Source organism: Bos indicus x Bos taurus, chromosome 5, assembly GCF_003369695.1.
Source record: "Bos indicus x Bos taurus breed Angus x Brahman F1 hybrid chromosome 5, Bos_hybrid_MaternalHap_v2.0, whole genome shotgun sequence".
Classification (NCBI taxonomy): Eukaryota; Metazoa; Chordata; class Mammalia; order Artiodactyla; family Bovidae; genus Bos; species Bos indicus x Bos taurus.
In genome coordinates, this window is record NC_040080.1 from 75,187,385 (window position 1) to 75,211,013 (window position 23,629).

At 38.2% G+C, this 23,629-nt stretch overlaps 1 protein-coding gene across 3 annotated transcripts in view; it reads left to right on the forward strand.

The window, feature by feature from the left end:
• The first annotated feature begins 878 nt into the window (after nt 1–878).
• Nucleotides 879–23,629, forward strand: part of NUP107 (nucleoporin 107) — a 48,149-nt gene continuing 25,398 nt past the window's right edge. The window contains exons 1-10 of one of the 3 annotated variants that reach the window (XM_027542490.1): nt 879–964; nt 3,218–3,309; nt 4,025–4,111; nt 4,763–4,878; nt 6,751–6,895; nt 11,881–11,984; nt 15,448–15,575; nt 16,532–16,580; nt 22,931–23,002; nt 23,404–23,492. In XM_027542490.1, coding sequence (XP_027398291.1) covers nt 3,234–3,309; nt 4,025–4,111; nt 4,763–4,878; nt 6,751–6,895; nt 11,881–11,984; nt 15,448–15,575; nt 16,532–16,580; nt 22,931–23,002; nt 23,404–23,492 — 866 coding nt within the window. In that variant the 5' untranslated portion in view covers nt 879–964; nt 3,218–3,233. Of the gene's footprint in view, nt 1,011–3,217; nt 3,310–4,024; nt 4,113–4,735; nt 4,879–6,750; nt 6,896–11,880; nt 11,985–15,447; nt 15,576–16,531; nt 16,581–22,930; nt 23,003–23,403; nt 23,493–23,629 lie in introns of those variants that run through there. The other 2 variants (XM_027542489.1, XM_027542491.1) reach the window with 2 other exon arrangements.

The following is a 23,629-nucleotide window of genomic DNA, read 5'->3' on the forward strand; positions in this document are numbered from 1 at the left end:
ACTAGAGTGAGACTCAAATAGTTATTGATGGAGGAGAAAATTAACATTTCGATGACTACTATGTGCAATGCACATTTGACATCTCCTTTTAATCCTCCCAACAACTCTGTGATGAACGCGTTATCTCCGTTTTACAGGCAAGCAATCTGCAGCGCCGGGGTTTCTAACCTAGATGGAGCTCAACGCCACGTTTTTTCAAAACCCCACGCTGTCTCAGCAGGAATTAGGTATGAAGTCCTCCTGGAACGCCATTGCCCAGGATTAGGGTGGAATATATCAACAAATGCCTAAGGAAAACGCAAATGTATTCCTTAGGGCTAGAATATACAGCTTTTTGACTACTGCATTTTGAAATAGAGGGCGACACCAACACCTTTTATACTTTTTAAGTCAGGTTAATCATTTTCTCCTTAATAGGGAAATATACCAAGTAAAGAATAATTAGCCACTATGGAAAACAGTTTCAAAAACTAAGCGGTTTACACTACAGCTCAAACAAGGTGCGTACAGTCAGAGATATAAGAACCTCCAAGATGTAGGGCAGAGCCGGCACGTCTGAATTCAACGTCCAGGGTATGAGGAAATGGCTTCACGTTTTTCTATACCATCAATATACATCAGGACCTCCAGTAGAACCCCGGCGCCTGGACCACGCCCACAAGTGTCAGTCAAGCAAAGTGGCAGCCGCGCAGCAAGGGTAAACGATCAGGCCCCGCCTCCTACCCCACTCCTACCCCGCCCCTGATCCGGTTCTGCCCAGCCCGGAGCCATTAATCGCCGACCCAACTTTGCGCCTGCGCAGACCGAAAGTGCGGCTGCCGGCGAAAGAATTTGTGCATGCGCCTAAAGGGAAAGTTGTTTCTTTTCCCCTCCCACCCCTCGCGAGAACGTGAAAACTTGCTTCCGGGTCGAAGGGTTTACTTCCGGTGAGCGGGTAGACTGAAACGCGGTTGCTAAACTGGAGGTGAGTTTGCGAAGTTCTCGGTGGAGAAGGCTGTAGCCATGGACAGGTAAGTTCTGGTGGTGACGGCTGAAGTCGGTCACTTTCCTCTCCAGCGTGTTGGAGGAATGAAACAGGTGAAACCCGACTCAGAGGAAGCAGACGAGGGCCTGGAAGCTGACCCTAGGCCTCCTTTTCCGGCTAGGAGACTGCAGCTAAGGGAGAAAGGCCGCTTGGGCCGGGGACGGATATAGTTAATGATAATCTGGTTCCCCCGGAGAAGGCAATGGCACCCCATTCCAGTACTCTTGCCTGGAAAATCCCGTGGACGGAGGAGCCTGGTAGGCTGCAGTCCATGGGGTCGCTGAGAGTCGGACACGACTGAGCGACTTCACTTTCACTTTTCACTTTCATGTATTGGAGAAGGAAATGGCAACCCACTCCAGTGTTCTTGCCTGGAGAATCCCAGGGACAGGGAAGCCTGGTGGGCTGCTGTCTATGGGGTCACACAGAGTCGGACACGACTGAAGTGACAGCATAGCATAGCATAGCAGTCTGGTTCCCACGGCAACTCTGCCATCTACTCTTTTTCACGCAACACCTTACGCTCCAGGGGTAGGCGAGGTCGGAGGTGGCCCGGCATTCGAGATGCTGAGTTACTGCCCGAGATCACAAGACAGCGACGGAACGGGCTCTCACCCTAGGCTTCCTGATTACAGGTTTCAACACCGGATAGTTAATCTTTATGTGACCTCGGAACTATGGTAGGCTCCTGCATAAAGATGAGTTATTCAAAGTTCTTGGCCTCGGGGAATGTATAGTGAAGGAGACATTGCGGAGCAGTGCGGAATGATAAATGTTTTGTACTACTTTGTTGGGAAACAAATGGAGCAATGAAGTCTCCTTGTCATGGAAAGTATCAAGAAGACCTCTCAAAGGAGAGTACATTCTAGGTGGTCTTTGAATAGTGGCAGTAGCCTACATCGAGTGCCTTAGCCGCTTTAAATGTATTATTGTTGTTCAGTTGCTAAGTGGTGTCCGATTTTTGCGACCCCGTGAACTGCAGCCGGCCAGGCTGCTCTGTCCATGGGATTCTCCACGCAAGAATACTGGAGTGGGTTGCCATGTCCTCCAGGGAATCTTCCCGACCCAGAGATCGAACTCGCGTCTCCTGCTTTGCCGGCGGGGGGCGGGGTGGGGGGGGGTGTCTGTGTGTCTGTGTGTAAGCATTTGTGATGCTATATTAGCTATTTTAATCCTTCTAACAATCCTATGAGGGTAGCTACTGTGATCCTCTCTTCACACATAACATTGAGGCTAAAAGAGGTTAAGGAACTTGATCAGTTAGGAAGCTAACAAAGGAAGCTAAGAACCAAGTTGCCAACCTGGATATGTGTTTCTAGATTCTAGGGAGCTGTTTGATGAGTAAGACTTATTCACCAGATAGACCAAAGAGGTGAATATAGGCCTCTGAAAAGAAGCATGGGTACAAAGGTGTAAGGATATGAACGTGTAGCTGAATGATCACATGCAGTGTGTGTTTGTATGGAAGTGATGTTTGTGGCTGAATTGGTAAGCTGGGGTCAGATTATAAAAACCATTGTAGGAAATTTGGACTTGATTCTGTAGGCCAGAGATATCTATCTGAAGATTTTAAGTGGAGGAAATACACATTAGATTCTTATGATACAGATCTTATAATACAATTTATTTTCTAGACGTTGGGCTATACGTCTGTGACTATAATAGTGCTGAGACGGGAGACACCCTTAGTGTTCTCTGGGAAGAAAAGCTTGAAGGATCATTTCTTTCCAATATATTATTTATTTTTTACTTAGTCTCCCAAGTCACCAGCTTAAATAGAAGTATCCATGGTTTGAAGTACTTTGGAGACTACAGAACATACTTTTAAGAGTTCCTGCAACTTTAGGAACCTCCTCAATCCAACGAAGAAAGGTTTATCTTCACGAAGCAATTATTTAAAGCACTGTTAGAATATAGATTTAGATTCCAAGTGTTAAAATAATTCCAGAGGAGGAAAAAATTAACAAGTAAGTCAGAGAAGACTTTATGCAGGTAAAATGTAAGCAGGACTTTGAGAGAGAAGCTGGATTTGGAGTCAGAGAAGTATTAGCAACAAAAAAACAAAGACTTGGCAGTTGTGATGATCTGCGCCTTAACTGACTTAGGATCCTTTCCTTCAGTCATAATGATAAAGTTTTTTGCAAATGCTCCATTCTCATTTCATTCACGTGAATTTGGTTATTGCCATTTTAGGAGTGGCTTTGGAGAGATGTCATCTCCTGTGATCCGGGAGGCAGAGGTGACTCGGACTGCACGCAAACAGAGTGCCCAAAAAAGAGCTTTACGTATCCTTTGCATTTTAAGCATCATTATAGAAATTGTAACATGTTTGGAATTAGCATTATAGACTTCATGAGCGATGTTAAACACTAACTGTAATAAAATACTGTGGAAAATAATTTTTTTAACTCTCCCCATGTGTTATTTGGTAAATATAATGCTGAAATTCAGTGAGATTCATATTTCCTTGAAAATAAGGATGTTCCATTTTACTGCTAACTATCATATTGTGGTTAGCTTTTGCTGAGATTAGATTTTCTTTATTATTTGAGATCTAAGAACTCTTAGTTCAGTGTGTGGTAACCTAAGACTTGAGCTCTTAGTTCAAGACGGTAGTAATTGGTAACTAGAATTTAAAGGGGAAAAGGAATTATTTACTCTTTGCCGAGAAAATATGGTAGCTATAAAATACCTTGTCTTTGAAAAACATTCCCATATTTTGTATAGTGTAAATATGGTTCATGCTGGGGGGATTGGGGGCAGGAGGAGAAGGGGACGACAGAAGATGAGATGGCTGGATGGCATCACCAACTCGATGGACGTGAGTCTGAGTGAACTCCGGGAGTTGGTGATGGACAGGGAAGCCTGGTGTGCTGCGATTCATGGGGTTGCAAAGAGTCGGACACGACTGAGCGACTGAACTGAATTGAAATATGGTTCATTCTAACTTTAATGATGTTTTTTTCTATACGAAAAACTTTTCCTTAACATTTCCTGTAGTTCGGGCAGCCCAAGATGAAATTTTTTCTAATACCACTCCAAGAAACCAGGTTATGCCCCGAACTCCCAGCTCATTTCGACAACCTTGTAAGATTTTTTTGCTTTTAAAGCATTTAATAATGATAAGAGTAATAGCAGCTAATACTATAATATATATTATATTTTTAAGTTATTTTTAGTTAAGAGCAAATAATAGGGATTGCACTTACTGTTTGTTGAACTCTTACCATGTGTAAGCCTTTACCTAATTGCATGATAGCTGTGAAGTAGATATTGTCTCTATTTTGCCAAATCTGAACGTGAGACCTAGAGAAGTTGATTAAAGCAGATAAAATAGCTAGGTAAGAATGTAAGTAATGGAACCAAAATGCAAATCATAATCTGCTTACTTCAGAGCCCATGTCTTCTATACTATAGTATGCTTTATAAAATTAGAATTTGATAAACTCATGAACTCATGAGTGTCTTTTTTTTTTTTTTTAGTGTTCAGTTATGTTATAATGAAAGCATCTCTGTTTGCAGTAAAGTTTTTTTTGGTGGGCTCAGTAGTGCCAAAAGTTCGTATTTAGAAAAATAAGTTAAATCTTTATATTATAGAAATGTTAATATTGAAAGTATTTATTCACTTAGAATCCAAATAATTGAAAAATGAAAATTATTTGTTTTTATTTGCTTGTTTCATTGTCATGATCAATGCTCCTGCACTTCGAATTCTTTTTACTAACTTCTTGCTTGTAGTTACTCCACCAAGCCGGAGCTTACTGAGGCAACCAGATATATCCTGCATTCTTGCAACTGGAGGGAGGTCTCCCCGGCTTACACAGTCTTCAGGGTTCTTAGGAAATCTGTCTATGGTATGTAGAAAAATGGGGCTGAAATTTTCTCCCTTTTTTAACTATGGTATGATATTTAGCTTAAAAATTTTTTTATGAGAATTGAAGTCTTATTCATAATAAAAGTAACTCAGTTATGTAGGTTGAAATCATTTTTTGGTTAGACTTCCAGAAAACTGAGACCCGTAAGCATCTCACGTCATAGGTGGAAACTGTGACACCAGCAGCAGTTAGATGCAGATAAAATGTATTAATCTGACAGTTTACTGATCAGATTTACTGATTGGTTGCTAGTGGCGGTAAAAACTGAGCCCTGTTTTGAAGCATAGAAGAGGAGGCCAAGAGTAATCAATGAAAACTGTCATAAGGAAGAAGAACAAAGCATTAAAGGAGAGAAAAGAGAAAATTTGAGGAAAAGTTAAGTGAGACACTCTTCAGGAATCATTATGATACAGTATTAAAATAGCAAAAGAAATGTCATATAGACTGTGATCCAGAATGACCTGACCTACGTGCTTAAAATACCCTATAGAGAAAGAACGAATTGTGCCTAACTGAGAAGAGGAAAACGAAAGAGTTTTGTCGGACTAGTAGAGTGTTATGGCTCATTTAGTTCCAAGAACAAGATGAAAAGGGCTCTTTATTTGGCTCTGTGGTTATTGAAAAAACGGAGAGTTTTACACACACCAGGAATGGCTTTGTGGTTACTGAAAAAACAGAGTTTTACACACACCAGAAATTGTCTAAATTATGTGTTTTCAAAGGAATGGTTTTGCATATTAAACCTCTCCTTGTCTTAGAAGGTTAAATCAATCTTTGAAATATTTTAGAGTGTTAGTATCTGATAGTGATCTAGTCATTGAACAGTTTTACTCTGGTTATGAAGCTGGTTTATTTTGGGAACATTTATTCTTATTCCACTTAAAAACATAAGTGAATTGACTACTTCTAGGTTTCAGCATAAGATGATGAGTTTTATTATTTAGTGCTTTAGAACTGCAAGTTTAGTAGTAAAATTATTACTCTTCTAAAGGCCAGGATAGAGTAAATATGTATTGATTATCACAGAGTGTTTGGAAGTTTCTTTGTAGTAAAAAATGTTTTCTTGATTTTGTTTTGCCAATTTTAGTATCGGTTATGAGAGGTGTTTGAAGGAAGTACAATTATTTGTTACGTTGGTTGATTTTAAGTACACCATGTGTACACCATGTGTCTACCTACAAAACATTTTTATGAATGCAGAATATCACTACTGTGTAAGATTTTCAGTTTGATCTGGGTGCTAATGATGATGAGTACCCAGAAGGAAATCAGTCTTGTGATAGCTGAGGCTAAAGTCTCCTCAGCCCATAGTTACTATCTCATTAATATATAGGGTCCTGGCACCCATCTTTAGCATTTTCCCTTGGGGAGACTAATTTAAAGGAAATTTTTATTGTTGTTCATGCCTGAATCTTTTAACATATTGCATTTGCTTGGTATGTCTCCAGTACTTAAATCTGTAAGTTTCTAAATCATCCTTTTTTTTCATTACCATTTATATGTTTAAGAAACTGAGTCATTCATCCCATAATATTTCCCCAAATTAAAAAATTGATTTGAAGTAGTCCTAGAGAGTAAAATTCATGAACAGAGGAGCCTGGTGGGCTATAGTCTATGGGGTCATGAAGAATTGGACACAACTGAGTGACTAACACTTTCACTAGAGCATAAAAGCATGGAGTAGTGCAAAGAAGAAAACAAAGCCATAATATCCTTAACAAAATAATCATGTGGCTATCTTTTAAAAGTGAAAAACACATGTGTTTTAAAAAAAAATGTAATAGTATTAAAGTCTTTATTCACTCAGTGGCAATAACTACATTACTTTTCTGTGTCTCCTTTATCTTTTAGGTGACTAACCTGGATGACAGTAACTGGGCCACTGCTTTCTCATCACAGCGTGCAGGGCTGTTCACAAACGCAGAGCCCCACAGTGTAACCGAGGACGTTACCCTCAGTGCTGTTATGTTACGAGAGGATGATCCTGGAGAAGCTGGTAAAATAGCTTTGGTCTTTGTTTATAACACAGTAGTTTGCCATTTTACTAACATCAAGGAAATCATCTCCTATTCCTGAATATTTAAAAATATTTTTTGTTATGCTTGTTAGTTACGGTAATGGCTGTGCCACTTGATGATAACAGGTTAGTCAAAAGTTTGTTTGGGTTTTTCAGTGAAATTTTTGGCCAACCCAATAGTAACTCTAGAAAGTTGAGAACCTCACCTTAGTTCTCAGTTGGAGCAGCATCCTGCCATTTAATCATTTCAGTGTAAATAGCTCCCTGTTAGGTCATTAGACTAGTCGTTAATGCTTTTATTCTTTCCAAACTTGTGCTGTTGAGAGAGCTTCTCTTTTTGTTTAATTTTTATCTGACATTGTTGACATGTTTTATTTTGGCCTGAATGCTAATGCTGTTTCTTCAAATAGTATTGTGACCATTCTGACTTTAGGCTGGTTATTACCATTCCCTTTTGGGAAAAAACATTTGCTTTTAGTGTGTTTGTACCTGCACATTAGGACATAGATTCTTCGTTAATTTATCATCACAGACTAACATACACGAGTGCTAGTCAGTATGCTACCACTGTGTGCACGTTAACTCATTTCATGGTCCATTAAATAGATACAATAACGATTTCATTTTCGTGGAAAGGAAACAGCTGCTCGAAAAAATTAACCTATTTGAGCTCACCTGGCTAGGAAATGATGGCTGCTGCTGCTGCTGCTAAGTCGCTTCAGTCGTGTCTGACTGTGCGACCCCATAGACGGCAGCCCACCAGGCTTCCCCGTCCCTGGGAAGTGATGGCACCAGGATTTAAAACTGAGCAGTTTGATTTCAGCACCCTTCTCTTAACAATGTGGTGACTACTACTCCTTTGTAGTATATGCCGGTGATAAGCATCAAAAATGCTGTGTACTTAATATATAAAATATAAGAATTTCATGTTTAGTATGAACCATGGCTGAGGCCTTAGATATTATACAGTATTATAGTAGGATGTATATATTTCCCCTGAATAAAGCATGTCATTTTAGGATCTGCTATAACTTTCCCAGTTACTTTGTTATGGTGTACTTATAATATAATTCAGGTGTTTTAAAATTTGGCTCATGTTTTTGAAGTAATTGTTGACTGACTAATAACTAATATATCTTTGGAATCTTAAAAGACTTGTAGATGAGAGAAGACCAAATAGATAAATTGGACTACATCAAAATATGGATCAGAAAATATAGTCAATAGAGTGAAAACGCCACAGAATGTGAGAATATATTTGCAAGTCATATATCAAAAAATTAATATTCAGAATATAAAAAGAACTACAACTCAACAGTAACAGAAGACAATCCACCTAAAAAGTGGACAGAGAACTTGTATAGATATTTCTCCAAAGAAGATACAAAAGTAGCTATCATGCACATGAAAATTTGCTCAGTATAGCTCAAGTGGTAAAGAATCCACCTGCAGTGCATGAGATGGAGATTCAGTCCCTGGGTCGGGAAGGTGCCCTGGAGAAGGAAACAGCAGCCCACTCCAGTATTCTTGCCTGGGAAATCCCATGGACAGAGGAGCCTGGTGGGCTGTAGTCCAGGGAATCACAAAGAGTCAGACACGACTGAGCACTGGAAGGAGGTAGTAATCATTAAGGAAATGCAGATCAAAACCACAGGGAGACAGCACCTCACACCCATTAAGATGGCTACTCTCAAAAACAAAAAAATCCCCCAATAAACAGGAAATGGTAAATGTTGGCAAGGATATGGGAAAATTGGAACTCTTGTGTGTTAGTTGTGGGAATGCAAAATGGTGCAGCACTATGGCAAACAATACGGTCGTTCCTCAAAAAATTAAAAACAGAATTATCTTTTGATTTAGCAGTTCTACCTCTGGGTGTATTCCAAAAGAAGTGAAAACCAGATTTTAAAGAGATTTGTATTTCCTCGTTCATAGCCCTGTGAACAAAAGATAGAAGGAACCCAAATCCCATTGATGGGTAAAGGATAAAATATGATAAATACTTTTTAGTGGGATATAATTCAGATACATGCTACAACATGAATGAACTTTGAGGACTTTATGCCTGATGAAATAAGCCAGTAGCACAGGGACCAAATACTGTATGATTTCACTTATATGAGACACCTAGAGTAGTCAAACTCATAGACATAGAAAGTGGAATAATGATTGCAGAGGTCTAGGGACAGGGGAGAATGGAGAGTTACAGTGTTAGAGTTTTTTGTTTTTGTTTTTTTGAAATAGACATTCTGTAAGTTTAAGGTATATGACATATTGCTTTGATACACTCGCGTATTGTAATATAATTATTAGTGTTAGCTAACACCTCCATGATACTTTCACATTATATAATTATCATTTCTGTGATAAGAACATTTAGGATCTCATCTCAGCAACTTTGAACTATGTAGTGCAGATTTATTGACGATAACAATGCTGTGTGTTGGATTTTCAGAATTTACTCATCTGCTCACTGCAAGTTTGTACACTTTAACCAACATCTCACAATTCCCTTATCCTCGAGACCCTGGGAACCACCGTTCCAGGCTCTGGTTCTTTGAGTTTGGCTTTTTTAGATTGCTCATGAGTGATACAGTACAGTATTTGTCTCTCTGTTAGCTGTTAGATTTATTTTACTTAATGCCTTCAGGGTTTATCCAGGGTCTGTCCTGTTGCAAATAGCAGATCACTTTTTCATGGCTGAAAAATATTCTGGTTTTGTGTGTGTGTGTTTATGTATGTATTAATATCTTGTTGTTTAGTTGCTAAGTCATGCCCAACTCTTTCTGTGACCTCATAGGCTGTGTAGTTTCCCAGGCAAGAATACTGGAGTGGGTTGCCATTTCTTTCTCCAGGGGATCTTCCTGACCCAGGGATCGAACCCACGTCTCCTGCATCAGCAGGCAGATTCTTTACCTCTGAGTCACCAGGGCAGGCCTGTATATATATACATACACATACATACATATATGTATGTGTGTATGTGTGTGTATACACACACACCCTGCTTTTCTATTTATCTGGTGATACATACTTGGGTTTTTTCCCTATCTTGGCTGTGGTGAACAATGCCACAGTGAAAATGAGAGTACAGCTGCCTTTTCTTTTTATTTATTATTTTTGGTTGCACTGGGTCTTCATTGCTATGTGCAGGCTTTCTCTAGTTGGGGCAAGGGAGTTGGGACTACTGTTCATTGCAGTGCACGGGCTTCTCGTTGCCACAGCTTCTCTCGTGGAGCACAGGCTGTAGGTATTGGCTTCTGTAGTTGTGGCCCACAGGTTTAGTTGCTCCACAGCATGTGGAATCTTCCCAGACAAGGGATCAACCTGTGTCTCCTTCATTGGCAGACAGATTCCCATCCACTGTACCACTGTATCTATAGGGAAGTTCCTATAGATACCTTTTTGTTAGCCTGTTTTCATTTCCTTTGAATATATACCCAGAAGTGGTATTGCTAGATCATTTGGTAGTTCTATTTTTAATTTTTTAAGAAACCTTCATACTGTTTGCCATAGTGGCTAAACTAATTTACGTTCTCACCAGTAGGGCACAAATGTTCCTTTTTCTCTGCATCTTCACCAACACTTGACATTTCTTTTTTATTGATTGGTGATATTTGTTCTTATACATGTGTGGTGATATCTCACTATGGTTTTGTTTTGTGTTTCCCTGCTGATCAGTGTTGTTGAGCATCTTTTCATGTACGTGTTAGCTATTTGTATGTCATCTTTGGAGAAATGTCAGTTCAGTTCCTCTGCCCATTTTTAAATCGTATTGTTTGTTTTTGAGTTTTATGAATTCTTCATATATTTCGAAGATTAACTTTTTATCAGATATATGGTTTGCAGATATTTTCTCTCATTCCATAGGTTGCCAGTTCATTTTGTTGGTTGTATCTTTTGCTGTGCAGAGCTTTTTAGTCGATATAGTCCCACCTGTTGAGTTTTTGCTTTTGTTGCTTGTGCTTTTGGTGTCATATCCAAAAATTATTCTCAAGACAGGTGTCAAAAAGCTTTTCCCTATGTTTTTTTCTAAGCGTTATACAGTTTCAGGTTTCGTATAAGTTTTTTTTTTCTCTCCAAGTTTTGGCTGTGCTTGGTCTTCATTGCTGCTCATGGGCTTTCTCTACTTGGGGGAAGCTGGGGCTACACTCTAGTTGCGATGCATGGGCTTCTCATTTCGATGGCTTTGCTTGTTGCAGAGCATGGGCTCTAGCGCTCAAGGGTTCAATCGTTGCAGCACATGGGCTCCAGAGTGCAGACTCAGTAGCTGTGATGCACAGCCTTAGTTGTCGCGAGTCATGTGGATTCTTCCCGGACCAGGGATTGAATCCCTATCCCCTTCATTGACAGGCAGATTCTTAACCTGACCACCAGGAAAGTCATCATTTAAGTCTTTAATCCATTTCAAGTTCAGTTTTATGAGTTGTGTAAGATAGGGATCCAGTTTTGGTTTTCTGCATGTGATTTTCCAGTTTCCTTGGCACTGTTTATTTAAAGAAACTATTCTTTCTCCATTCAGTATTCATGGCTCCCTTGTCAAATATTTCTTGACTATATATGTAGGAGTTTATTTCTGTACTCTCTGTTCTGTTCCATGGATTTGTGTGTCTGTTTTGAATACTAGCTTCTGTTGTGTAGTGTGAAATCAGGAAGTGTGATGCCTCCAGCTCTGTTCTTTCTCAGGATTGCCTTGGCTCTCTGGGGTTTTAGGTTTGCAAAAAGCAAAGAGTTCTGTGGTCGGATGGTGGTTATGGTGGCACAGCTCTGTGAATGTACTTTCTCCCACTGAACACTTAAAAATGGTTAAAATGATAAATTTGGTTATGTGTATTTTACCACAATTATGTATTTTAAAAAACACAGTAGTTTCAAGAAAGTATTTAGAGCTGTGTTTTAAGTTTTCAAACAAACAGAATGACTTGGAAGTATGTCACTTAATTTGTCTGTTTATTGTGTTCTAGCATCCATGAGTATGTTTTCTGATTTCCTGCAGTCTTTTTTAAAACACTCTTCAACTACTGTTTTTGACCTTGTAGAAGAGTATGAGAACATTTGTAGTAGTCAGGTAAGTTACTTCACATCATTGTTGGTCAGACTTCAGTAATCAAGTTTTTTTCTGAACAACATTAGTTTGTGAATTTCCTTCCTGTGTTTAAGGAGGATGTCTTAGAGATAGTTAGAAAGTCAGCCAGAGCAGATCTACTTTTTACACATTGAGAATCTTACTGTATTTCTTTTAAGGACAGAAGGATTCTGCAACTTGGACAAAGGAAAACCCAAAGTATACCAAGAACTTAAAACTCAACCATAAGAAAATGAACAATCCAATTAAAAAATGGACAAAACATGTAAACAGACACCTCATCAGAGAAGATCTGCAGACGGCAAATAAGTATATGAAAAGATGTTTAATATTAACACGACATTGAACATCAACTCTAATATAAAGTGAAGATTGAAAAAAATTTTTTAAAACACATCATGTGTCATTAGGGAGTTGCAAATTAAAAAAAGATGCTACTATACACCTGTTAGAATGACCAAAATCTGAAACACTAACAAAACCAAATGCTGACAAAGATGTGGAACATGAATTCTCATTTATTATTTTTGGGGATGCAAAATGATAGCACTTTGGAGCATAATCTCTCAGTTTCTTAGAAAACTAAACATACTCTTGCCATATAATCCAGCATTCATACTCTTTGATATTTATCCCAAAGATTAAAAGATTTATGTCCACATAAAAGCTTACACATAGATGTTTATAGCAGCTTTATTCATAGTAACCTGAATTTGGAAGCAATCAAGATGTCCTTTAGTAAGAGAATGGGTAAGTCAACTGTGGCTCATCCAGTCTGTGGAATATTACACAGCCCTTAAAAGTAATGAGCTATCAAGCCATAAAGAGTTGAGGATGGACCCTGAATGTATATCACTAAGTGAAAAAACCCGATATACAAAGGTACATATGGCATGATTCCAACTGTATGATATGTTGGAAAAGGGAAAACTTAAAGAGAATAAAAAGATCCGCAGTTGCCAGAGTTCAAGGAGAGATAAAGATAGAAAATGAAGCACAGTAGAGTTTTAGGGGAGTGATATTTAATGAGTAGAAGTAGGATTTGTAGGAGATGGTAACCCATTCCAGTATTCTTGCCTGGAAAATTCCAGGGATAGAGGAGCCTGGTGGGCTATAGTCCATTGGGTTGCAAAGAGCTGTACGAGACTGAGCACATTATAATGATATTACATGATGGGTACATCATTATACATTTGTCAAAACCCATAGAATGTACAGCACCAAGAGTGAACCCTTCTGTAAATTATGGACATTGGGTAATAATGACATGTCAATGTAGTTTTATTGACTGTAACAGATGTACCACTCAGGTACTGGATATTGATAGTGGGGGGAAAGAGTGTGCATATATGGGGCAGAAAGTAATGAGAACTCGCTGTACTTTATTCAGTTTTGCTGTGAATCTAATAAAACTGCTCAAAAAGTTGTCTATTTTAAAGAAAAGGAAAACAGCTTCAAGAATAATTGAAATAATAGTAATAGCCAACTATTTTGAGCATTTAAATCAAGAAACACCTGGAGTAACAGGCAAATTTGGTCTTGGAGTACAGAATGAAGCAGGGCAAAGGCTAGTAGAGTTTTGCCAAGAGAATGTACTGGTCATAGCAAACACCTTCTTTCCAACACCACAGAAGACTCTACACATGGACATCACCAGATGGTCAACATCGAAATCAGATTGATTATATTCTTTGCAGCCAAAGATGGAGAAGCTGTATACAGTCAGCAATAACAAGACTGAGAGCTGACTGTGGCTCAGATCATGAACTCATTACTGCCAAATTCAGACTTAAATTGAAGTAAGTAGGGAAAACCACTAGACCATTCATGTATGACCTAAGTCAAATCCCTTACGATTATACAGTGGAAGTGAGAAATAAATTTAAGGGACTAGATCTGATAGACAGAGTGCCTGATGAACTACGGATGGAGGTTTGTGATATTGTATAGGAGACAGGGATCAAGACCATCCCCAAGAAAAAGAAATGCAAAAAAGCAAAATGGCTATCTGAGGAGGCCTTACAAATAGTTGTGAAAAGAAGAGAAGCCAAAAGCAAAGGAGAAAAGGAAAGATATACCCATTTGAATGGGTTCCAAAGCCGAGTTCCAAAGAATAGCAAGGAGAAATAAGAAAGCCTTCCTCGGCGATCAATGTACAGAAATAGAGGAAAACAATAGGAAAGACTAGAGATCTCTTCAAGAAAATTAGAGATACAAGGAAATATTTCATGCAAAGATGAGCACAATAAAGGACAGAAATGATATGGACCTAACAGAAACCGAAGATATTAAGAAGAGGTGGCAAGGATACACAGAGGAACTGTACAAAAAAGATCTTCATGACCCAGATGATCACAAAGGTGTGATCACTCACCTAGAGCCAGATGTCCTGGAATGCGAAGTCAGATGGGCCTTAGGAAACATCACTACAACCAAAGCTAGTGGAGGTGATAGAATTCCAGTTGAGCTATTTCAAATCCCGCAAGATGATGCTGTGAAAGTGCTGCATTCAATATGCCAGCAAATTTGGAAAACTCAGCAGTGGCCACAGGACTGGAAAAGGTCAGTGTTCATTCCAGTCGCAAAGAAAGAAATGCCAAAGAATGCTCAAACTACTGGATAATTGCACTCATCTCACACGCTAGTAAAGTAATGCTCAAAATTCTCCAAGCCAGGCTTCAGCAGTACATGAACCGTGAAGTTCCAGATGTTCAAGCTGGTTTTAGAAAATGCAGAGGAACCAGAGATCAAATTGCCAACATCTGCTGGATCATCGAAAAAGCAAGAGAGTTTCAGAAAAACTGCTTTATTGACTATGCCAAAGCCTTTGACTGTGTGGATCACAACAAACTGTGGAAAATTCTGAAAGAGATGGGAATACCAGATCACCTGACTGCCTCTTGAGAAATGAGAAATCTGTATGCAGGTCAGGAAGCAACAGTTAGAACTGGACATGGAACAACAGCCTGGTTCCAAATAGGAAAAGGAGTCTTAGGAAAAGACTGGTACAAAAGTCTTTGTACCAGTAGGAGAATTTTTCTTAATGTTTTTTATATGGTATAAATTTTTCAGATAATTTGAAAGTATCTTATTTTTAATGTTCATTCTGCTCTGTTGGTTCATGATATATGATTTTATCAGGCATAGGTTAGATTTAGCTATCTTCTGGGTTGATCTACAGGGAGAAAAATGTACTCATGACTGTTACTGTTGAATCTGAAGTCTAGAATATGTTAAACTTCTACATACACACTCACCTAGACACACCTTACTTCAAAGTAAGGCCCTTTCTAGTGGGAATGTTATATTACATTTAATTTAAAAAGGCAGTAGACAGGAAAAATTTGTAATGTAAATGTATACTTTTGGCACTATGTACTTGAAAAATACAAAGTTGTGACTCAGAATTACAGAAAACCTCTTTACATTTGTGTCTTTAATTCAGGTAAATATACTGAATAAAATAGTGAGCCGAGCAACACCTGGACTTCAGAAGTTTTCAAAAACAGCCAGTATGCTCTGGCTTCTTCAACAGGAGATGGTCACATGGAGGCTGCTGGCTTCTTTGTATAGGTAAAGTTGTGTAGGACTCAGAAATAAACTGGTGATTAACTTAGAAGTTAGAATGAGGTGTGTTTGGAAATACGTTCTGCCATTTTATCGGAGAAGGCAATGGCACCCCACTCCAGTAGTCTTGCCTGGAAAATCCCATGGACGGAAGAGCCTGGTAGGCTGCAGTCCATGGGGTCACTAAGAGTCGGACACGACTGAGCAACTTCACTTTCACTTTTCACTTTCATGCATTGGAGAAGGAAATGGCAACCCACTCCAGTGTTCTTGCCTGGAGAATCCCAGGGACGGGGGAGCCTGGTGGGCTGCCATCTATGGGGTCGCACAGGGTCGGACACGACTGAAGCGACTTAGCAGTTAGCAGTTCTGCCATTTTATGATGCTTATCATGTCTAATGCCTTTAGTTGTCAGAGGTGAGTTAGGAGGAAAGAGGGGAATATTAAATCATAAAGTTGGTAACTATCAAAAATTGGATATTTGTAAAGATTTAAGGAAAGTGTTAAAAACACAGCAATATTTAGAAGAAGATAGATTAAGGAAAAAAGTGACAGATACACTTGATAGTGTATCTCAGGTAGAAAGTCTGAGAGAAGTTAATCAAATTTTTCTTAGATGCTCCTTGGTTTTGGCTCTCATTCTGTTGCTTTCTCATCCCAGTGAGAATACCTAAAGAGAAAATCGTATTTTTTCATTTTGGCCATGTGAAAACGTTACATTCAGAAGTTAAGTTTATGCATTAGCAGGTGGCCTTCAAAGACTTTGTATTGTGTTTATTTTTAGTAAATACTATTTTTTTCAATATAAGAGTCAGAAGGCATTTACTACTTGATTCTTGTTTTTAAAGCATGTTAGCTAAGTTACCCCAGATGGAATGCAAGTTTGTGCGTGTGTTAGCTTAATGGTGATTTCATTTCTCTTGTGAAATAAGGCTTTTTCATTTTGTGTTGTTTTTCCCCAGAGACCGAATACAGTGTGCATTAGAAGATGAAAGTATGTTTGCAATTACTGTAAGTTTTATATTGTTTTTTCCCTTATAAATGCTTAAAAATTTAAATGGTTTTTATAGAATTTGATTTTTGATGCTCCTCTAGAGTTTCTCCATTTTTAAATTTTTACAAGTAAATAAAAGATACAGTAAGCAAAACTGATGTACCCTGTAGAGTGAAAGGTGTAAGTCCTGTTTTATCCTTCGTGCTTTTCAGTCTAACAATTCAGTACGTATCCTACCAGACATTTTCTTTGCATCTTTATACATATATATACACAGAAGTTTTATGGGTGTTTTTTTAAGATCAAGTTGAGAATGTCATTTTGAAATATTTAGTTAAACCTTGGGAAGAGCAGTCACAGTGTTCTAAAAATGCCTTCCTTCAGACCAGGGACCCTCTAAGTGAAGGGTGTGTCTCACTGAACTTGAAACATTGAATTTCTAGGAAATTTGAAGGAGTTGTCCCTTAGGCCATTCAGCAGAAGCTTTTTTTTTAGTGCAATTTGGGTGGGGTGTTGCAGTGACTTGGTTCCTAGCAAAGGTATTAGCTGTTGTTCAGTCGCCAAGTCGAGTCCAACTCTTTGCAACCCCATGGACTGCAGCACGCCAGGTATTAGTCAGGTTGTTAAATTGTGCGGACTTGTTTGCAGTGCTGAATGTATTTTGTCCTCTCCTAGAGACTCCAAGCAGAGAGAAGATAGAGCCTGAAGGCAATGAGTCACCCGACTCTGTCTCATTCTGTAAATCATCTTCTCATAGTTTTCTTCACCTCCCAGCAGACCTGTGGGAACCTAGCCACTTTGCCCCCCTTCAGAAGTCAGCACCCTCTGCAGTTAACTCCTGAACAACATGGGTCCACCTAATATGCAGATCGGTTTTTCCCCCACTAAACGCATACTACAGTATTACGCAGTCTGCAGCTGGTTGAATTCTCAGGTGCAGAACCTCCAGTACAGAGGAAACCAGCAGTGTAGAGAACCAACTGTAAAATTATATTTGGATTTTCAAGTACAAGGAGGATCGATAACCCTGACTAACACTTGCATTGTTCCAAGGTCAAATGTATTTCTTTTTTTCTTTTAAAGCAAAATAATTTTCAAGTACAATAACTCCAACCTGTCAGAAGTCAAACCCACTCTTGTTTTTCAGTGGATAGCACCATGACCAATGAACATTCCCTAAGCCAGCACTTCTCAAACTTTGCTGTGCACATCAGTCACCTGGGGATCTTGTTAACGTGCAGATTCTGATTAGGTAGGTCTGGGATGGGCCTACAAGTCTGCATTTTTAACAAGCTCCCAGATGGTGCTGGTGTAGTTGGTCTGTAAACTGCACTTTGAGTAGCCAGGGTCTAGACTGGTCTCTGCCTCATCTCAGAAACAACTGCACGTTGTGTATCAGACTTTGCTGACTCTGTCTCTTCTGTTGCAATTCTGCTCTCTCATCTTGTTTCTGTTGCCACCACTTAAGCCAGAACTTTCATCATTTTTCTTAGGAATTATGCCAGTAACTTTTGTCCAGTCTCCCTGGCTTTCGTTTGGCAGGGATGGTTTGGGCGGGGGTTCTCTTTTTTTTTTTTCTTTTTTACCATATAGTATGCTCTCATTTATACGTTATACTGAGAGTTTTTATTTTTTTTATTTAAATTTTTAAAAACTTGATTATATTTTTGGCTGCGCTGGGTCTTCATTGCTTTGTGCGGGCTGTCTCTAGTTTCGGTGAACAGGCGTCTCACTGTGGTCACTTTTCTTGTTGAGAAGTACACGTTCTGAGCACATGGGCTTCAGTAGTTGTAGTCTGCAGGCTCAGTAGCGGCGGCTCAGGGTCTTAGTTTCTCTGTGGCATGTGGAATCTTCCTGGATTTAACCTGTGTCCCCTGCATTGGCAGGCGAATTCTCATCCCCCAGGAAAGTCCACTGAGAGTTTTTATTATTCATCAATATAAATATATACTTTCATGTCAATTTGTATAAGTTTACCTTATTTTTTCATAGTATGCTTAAGTATAAATGTACCATAATTTTTTTCAGACATTCTGCTGGACATACTTCAATTGTTCCAGTATTTTTCTTATAGTAATCAATGCAATGAACATTCGCACCTACATATTTGAGGATTTCCTATATTTCTGGAAGTGAAATCATTGGGACAAAGTTTGAGAGATTGTCGTGTTGCCTTCCTAATGAAATGTACTAGTTCACACTGTCATAGTATGTGAAAATATTTGCTCTGCTATCAATCATTTGATTTTTTCCAGTTGGAGGGGAAATACCTCACTTTAATATGCATATCATTAATCATTAATAAGATGGAGTGTTTTCATTCTGAAGTATTTATATTATATGAATTCTATTCTTTGCTCACTTGTCTGTTCATTATTTTCTTTTTCTTTCCTCAACATGGTAAAGATAGTCTTTCTGTCACTTGTCTTTCAGCTTTGTTTCAGGGGTCTTTGTCAAGCAGGCATTTCCTTCTTTAACTGATCAACATCTATCCTGCTTTCCTTTATCATTCACCATATGTTATTAAGGAAGGCCTTTCTTACCTGTGTGAAAATTATTCTCAATGTTTTCTTCTACATGAAGTTTTTTTCCCTATACAAGAAGTTAATTCACCCAGATTGTTTGTGAAGGGAGCAAGAGATTTAACTTTTCCTCAATAGATATCCATTTATCCTGACACCCTTTATCATATTTATGAAAGTAAAAGTCGTTCAGTCGTGTCTGACTCTTTCTGACCCCCTGGTCTATACAGTCCATGGAATTCTCCAGGCTAGAATATTGGAGTGGGTAGCTGTTCCCTTCTCCAGAGGATCTTCCCAATCCCGGATCAAACCCAGATCTCCTGCATTGCAGGTGGATTCTTTAGCAGTTAAGGCACCAGGGAAGCCCAAGAATACTGGAGTGGGTAGCCTATCCCTTCTCCAGTCGATCTTCCAACCCAGGAATTGAACTGGGATCTCCTGCATTGCAGGCAGATTCTTTACCAACTGAGCTACCAGGGAAGCCCTATCATATTTATACATAGATCTTTTTTGTTTTGATTGCTTTATTTGAAAACCAGTACTACACAACTGAGTCACTCTAGCTCAGGAGTTTTGCTGTTTTAAGTTTTCTCTTCATTTGGGGTTATTTTTGCCCACGTTTTCCCAGATAAACTTTTTCATTTCTTTTTTTAAAAATCCTTTTGGGAAATTTTTTGAAATAATATTGAATCTGTATATTAATTTGGGAAGACCTGACGTCTTAACTACGTTGGATTTTCCTAGTAATGAATATGGCATCTCTAATTATTTAGATCTTTTATAGATTATATAGATTTGTGCTCTTCATAAAAGTCATTTATAAAGGATTTACATTAATCCTGTTGAGAATGACTTTCCTTTCCTATTGCATTTTCTAATGATTTACATGTAAAGCTCATATTTGACCATCTTTTGGACCTGACATTAGCTCCAGCAAGTTTTAAATTTGATTTTATTGGGTTTTCCCTGTTGGCAGAAATCATCTACTAATAATTAATTTCTTTTAATCCTTCTATTTGGTATATTTTTAAGGAAAGTTTTACTCTTTATTTAAAAAATTTTTTGGACTGTGCTGGGTCTTCCTTTCTGTGCGTGGGCTTTCTCTAGTTGGAGTGAGCGAGGGCTCCTCTTGGTTGCAGTGCATGGGCTTCTCATTGCTCTGGCTTCTTTTGTTGTGGAGCACGGGCTGTAGGCCAGTGGGCTTCAGTAGTTGGGGTACACAGGCTCTGTGGTTGCAGCATGGGAGCTCTAGCGCTGAGGCTTAATAGTTGTGGCACATGGGCTTAGTTGCTCCACAGCGTGTGAAATCTTCCTGGACCAGGGATCAAACCCATGTTCCTTGCATTCTCAGGAGGATTCCTATCCACTGTACCACCAAGGAAGTCCATAGTCTGTTATTCCTCTTACTTGCCTTATATCATGGGCCAAGAACTCCCATACAATTATATCAATGATAGCAGGTATTCCTTTCTTGTACTTGACTTTTGATAAGAATGATTTTGTGTTAGTGAAGAATAAGAATTTTTTTTTCTCTTAACTAGCTAAGAGTTGCAGTCAAGTGCTTTTTATCTTCTGTAGATACCTGTTTTAAGTTTATTTTATTTTTGGCTGCATTGGGTCTTGTTGCTGCATGGGTTTTCTCTAGTTGCAGCGCATGGTCTCTAAAGTTCATGGGCTTAGTTTTCCGTGGCATGTGAAATCTTCCCAGACCAGAGATCAAACCTATGTCCCTTGCATTGGCAGGTGGATTCTTAACCACTGGACCACCAGAGAAGTCCTATAGATAACTGTTTTAATTTATTAGCATAATGGTTTGCATTAATAGTTCTCCTAATGTTGAACTATCCTCAAACAGAATAAACTTTAAGTCATGATATATTCTTAAATATGCTACTAAATTTTATTAGCTGATTTTTTTTAGAAGTTTCCCAAATATATTTTCTTTTTTTGTTACTTTTTCGTATCTAGTTCTAGTGCCTAGAATTGTGCCAGCTCTGCAGAACAAGTTCATACATCTTCCATCTTTGTGTGCGTGTGTGTGTGTGTGTGTATGTGTGCACGCATGTGTGTGCTTTGTTTGAAAATTATAGTAATTAACCTGTTCTTTGAATCCTTAGTAAAAATATGCCTTTAAAACCATAAAGACCAGGTGCTCTTTTAGGGTTTAGCTGTTTTTGTGTTCTCATTACAAAAAGTAACCTATGTTTAAAGCAACTATGAATAGTCAAAAAAGAAGAAAAGATACTTTTATTTTATAATAAATGATTTTAACCACATTTGTTAACTTGCTTTTTCAAGTATCTTTTTAAAGTATCTTAAAATATTTTAAAATATTTTTTCAATCTTTTAATTTATTTATTCTACAAATACTTATTTCATTCCCAGCTAGTGAGATGCATATCTTGGAAGATTATTTATCTTGTGTTTGGCTATTTATTGAACTCACTTATATGTTTTAATAGTTTTTTGTTGATTATCGTGCTATTCTAGGTAGATATTCCTGTTAATCTACAAATAGTGATGACTGTGACTCTTTTTCCCTATTTTTAACTACTTAGTGCTTCTTCTGGTTTTATATATTAGCTAGAACTTTTAATAGTAAATTTGAGTGATTTCAGCAATTTTTTTTCCATCTTCTGGATTGTAAAAGGAGTGTCTCTCTTTACAGTTAAGTAGGGAGGCCTGGTGTGCTGCGATTCGTGGGGTCGCAAAGAGTCGGACACGACTGAGCGACTGATCTGATCTGATCTGATATTTGCTATACTGCTGCTGCTACTGCTAAGTCGCTTCAGTCGTGTCCGACTCTGTGTGACCCCATAGACGGCAGCCCACCAGGCTCCCCTGTCCCTGGGATTCTCCAGGCAAGAATACTGGAGTGGGTTGCCATTTCCTTCTCCAATGCATGAAGGTGAAAAGTGAAAGTGAAGTCGCTCAGTCCTGTCCGACTCTGAGCGACCCCATGGACTGCAGCCTACTGGGCTCCTCCATCCACGGGATTTTCCAGGCAAGAGTACTGGAGTGGGGTGCCATCGCCTTCTCCGATATTTGCTATAGGCTTCACTATTAATAGATACTCCATTACATTGGCAAAATATTCTTTTATTTCTAATTTACAAGGATATTTTTATCAAATGACATTTTGGCGTCTATCAGGATCTCCTGGAGAAGAGAATATCTACTGACTCCGGTATTCTTGCCTGGAAAATCCCGTGGACGGGGAGCCTGGTGGGTTACTGTCAATGGCGTCACAAACAGCTGGACACGGCTGAGCACACATACATGTTCGCTAGATTCATGTGTATCTCTTTTCCTTGAACCATGAATAAGATGAATTAATAGATTTGGTCATTGTGTGTTATCCTTTTACTGTATTGCTTGATTTAACTTGTTAATATTTATGTCAAGTTGTCTAAGTCAGTCTTTAGAAACTTGGATTATTCCTAAGTTTTATCGTCCATCAACTTCAGTGTAGAATGAAAAGATTTTAAAAATTTTAAATGTTAACTTCCTAATATGCCTCGTGACTGCATCCTGCCCTTTATTGTGAATTGTTTCATTTTGTTTTATGTTTTATTGTTCTCTAAAACAACATCTTTGGAGAAATAGAACCTAAAAATTTTAAGTGTAACCAAGAATTAAAATATCAAGTAAGAGTAGCTGCTCATTGATCTAGCAGTTTGAAATTTATTTATAAAAAATTTTCAAAGATGAATATACAGATTTGCTGTCTTAAAATAGTTATGGGTGATAAAATATACTTATTTCAGATTCTCTTTTACCATTCTGTTGAAATAATGTTCCTTGAGCATCTTCTTTTCTTTTTTTCCATCAAATTTTTAAAATAGGCTCTTAATGCCAGTGAAAAAGCAGTTGTGGAAGCATTGTTTCAGAGAGATTCACTTGTCCGACAAAGTCAGGTATGACTAGAGTTTTTACATTTTAGGGGTGAAATATGGAGAAAAGGTAAATGACCTTTAAAAAATGAAGTTTTTTAGATTTGAAACTTTTTCCTTAAATTTTTTTCTTTTTCATCTTTTAATTTATAATTAAAAGGAAGTAAGCACCTTGTTTTTTGGTTTTCAAATAATAACCCTAGCATTTACAGGAATAGCCTGTTAAAAACAGTAATATTCCTCTAGAAAATTTCTTTTGCCATAATATTTATACATCTTTAAAAAGTAAAAATAGTGGTAGAAAAAGTTATTACTTAGTATTTTTTGAAAGAGAAACTTTGTTTTAATTGTGGGAGTAGTACTACTTCAAATAAAATCCTTAACAAAATTTATAGTTAATGCTCTTTTTTTATCCCCTTCCCTAGCTGGTGGTAGACTGGTTAGAAAGCATTGCCAAAGATGAGATTGGAGATTTTTCTGATAATATTGAATTCTATGCAAAGTCGGTGTATTGGTAAGTCACTAAACTTTTATTCCTGAAGTCACTTAATGTTGATTTTGTTTATCCATCTTTCAATAACCATTTATTCAGTTCTTGCTGAATTCAGTCTGTGAGCAAAACAGATAACAGCCCTACCTTTATGGGATTTA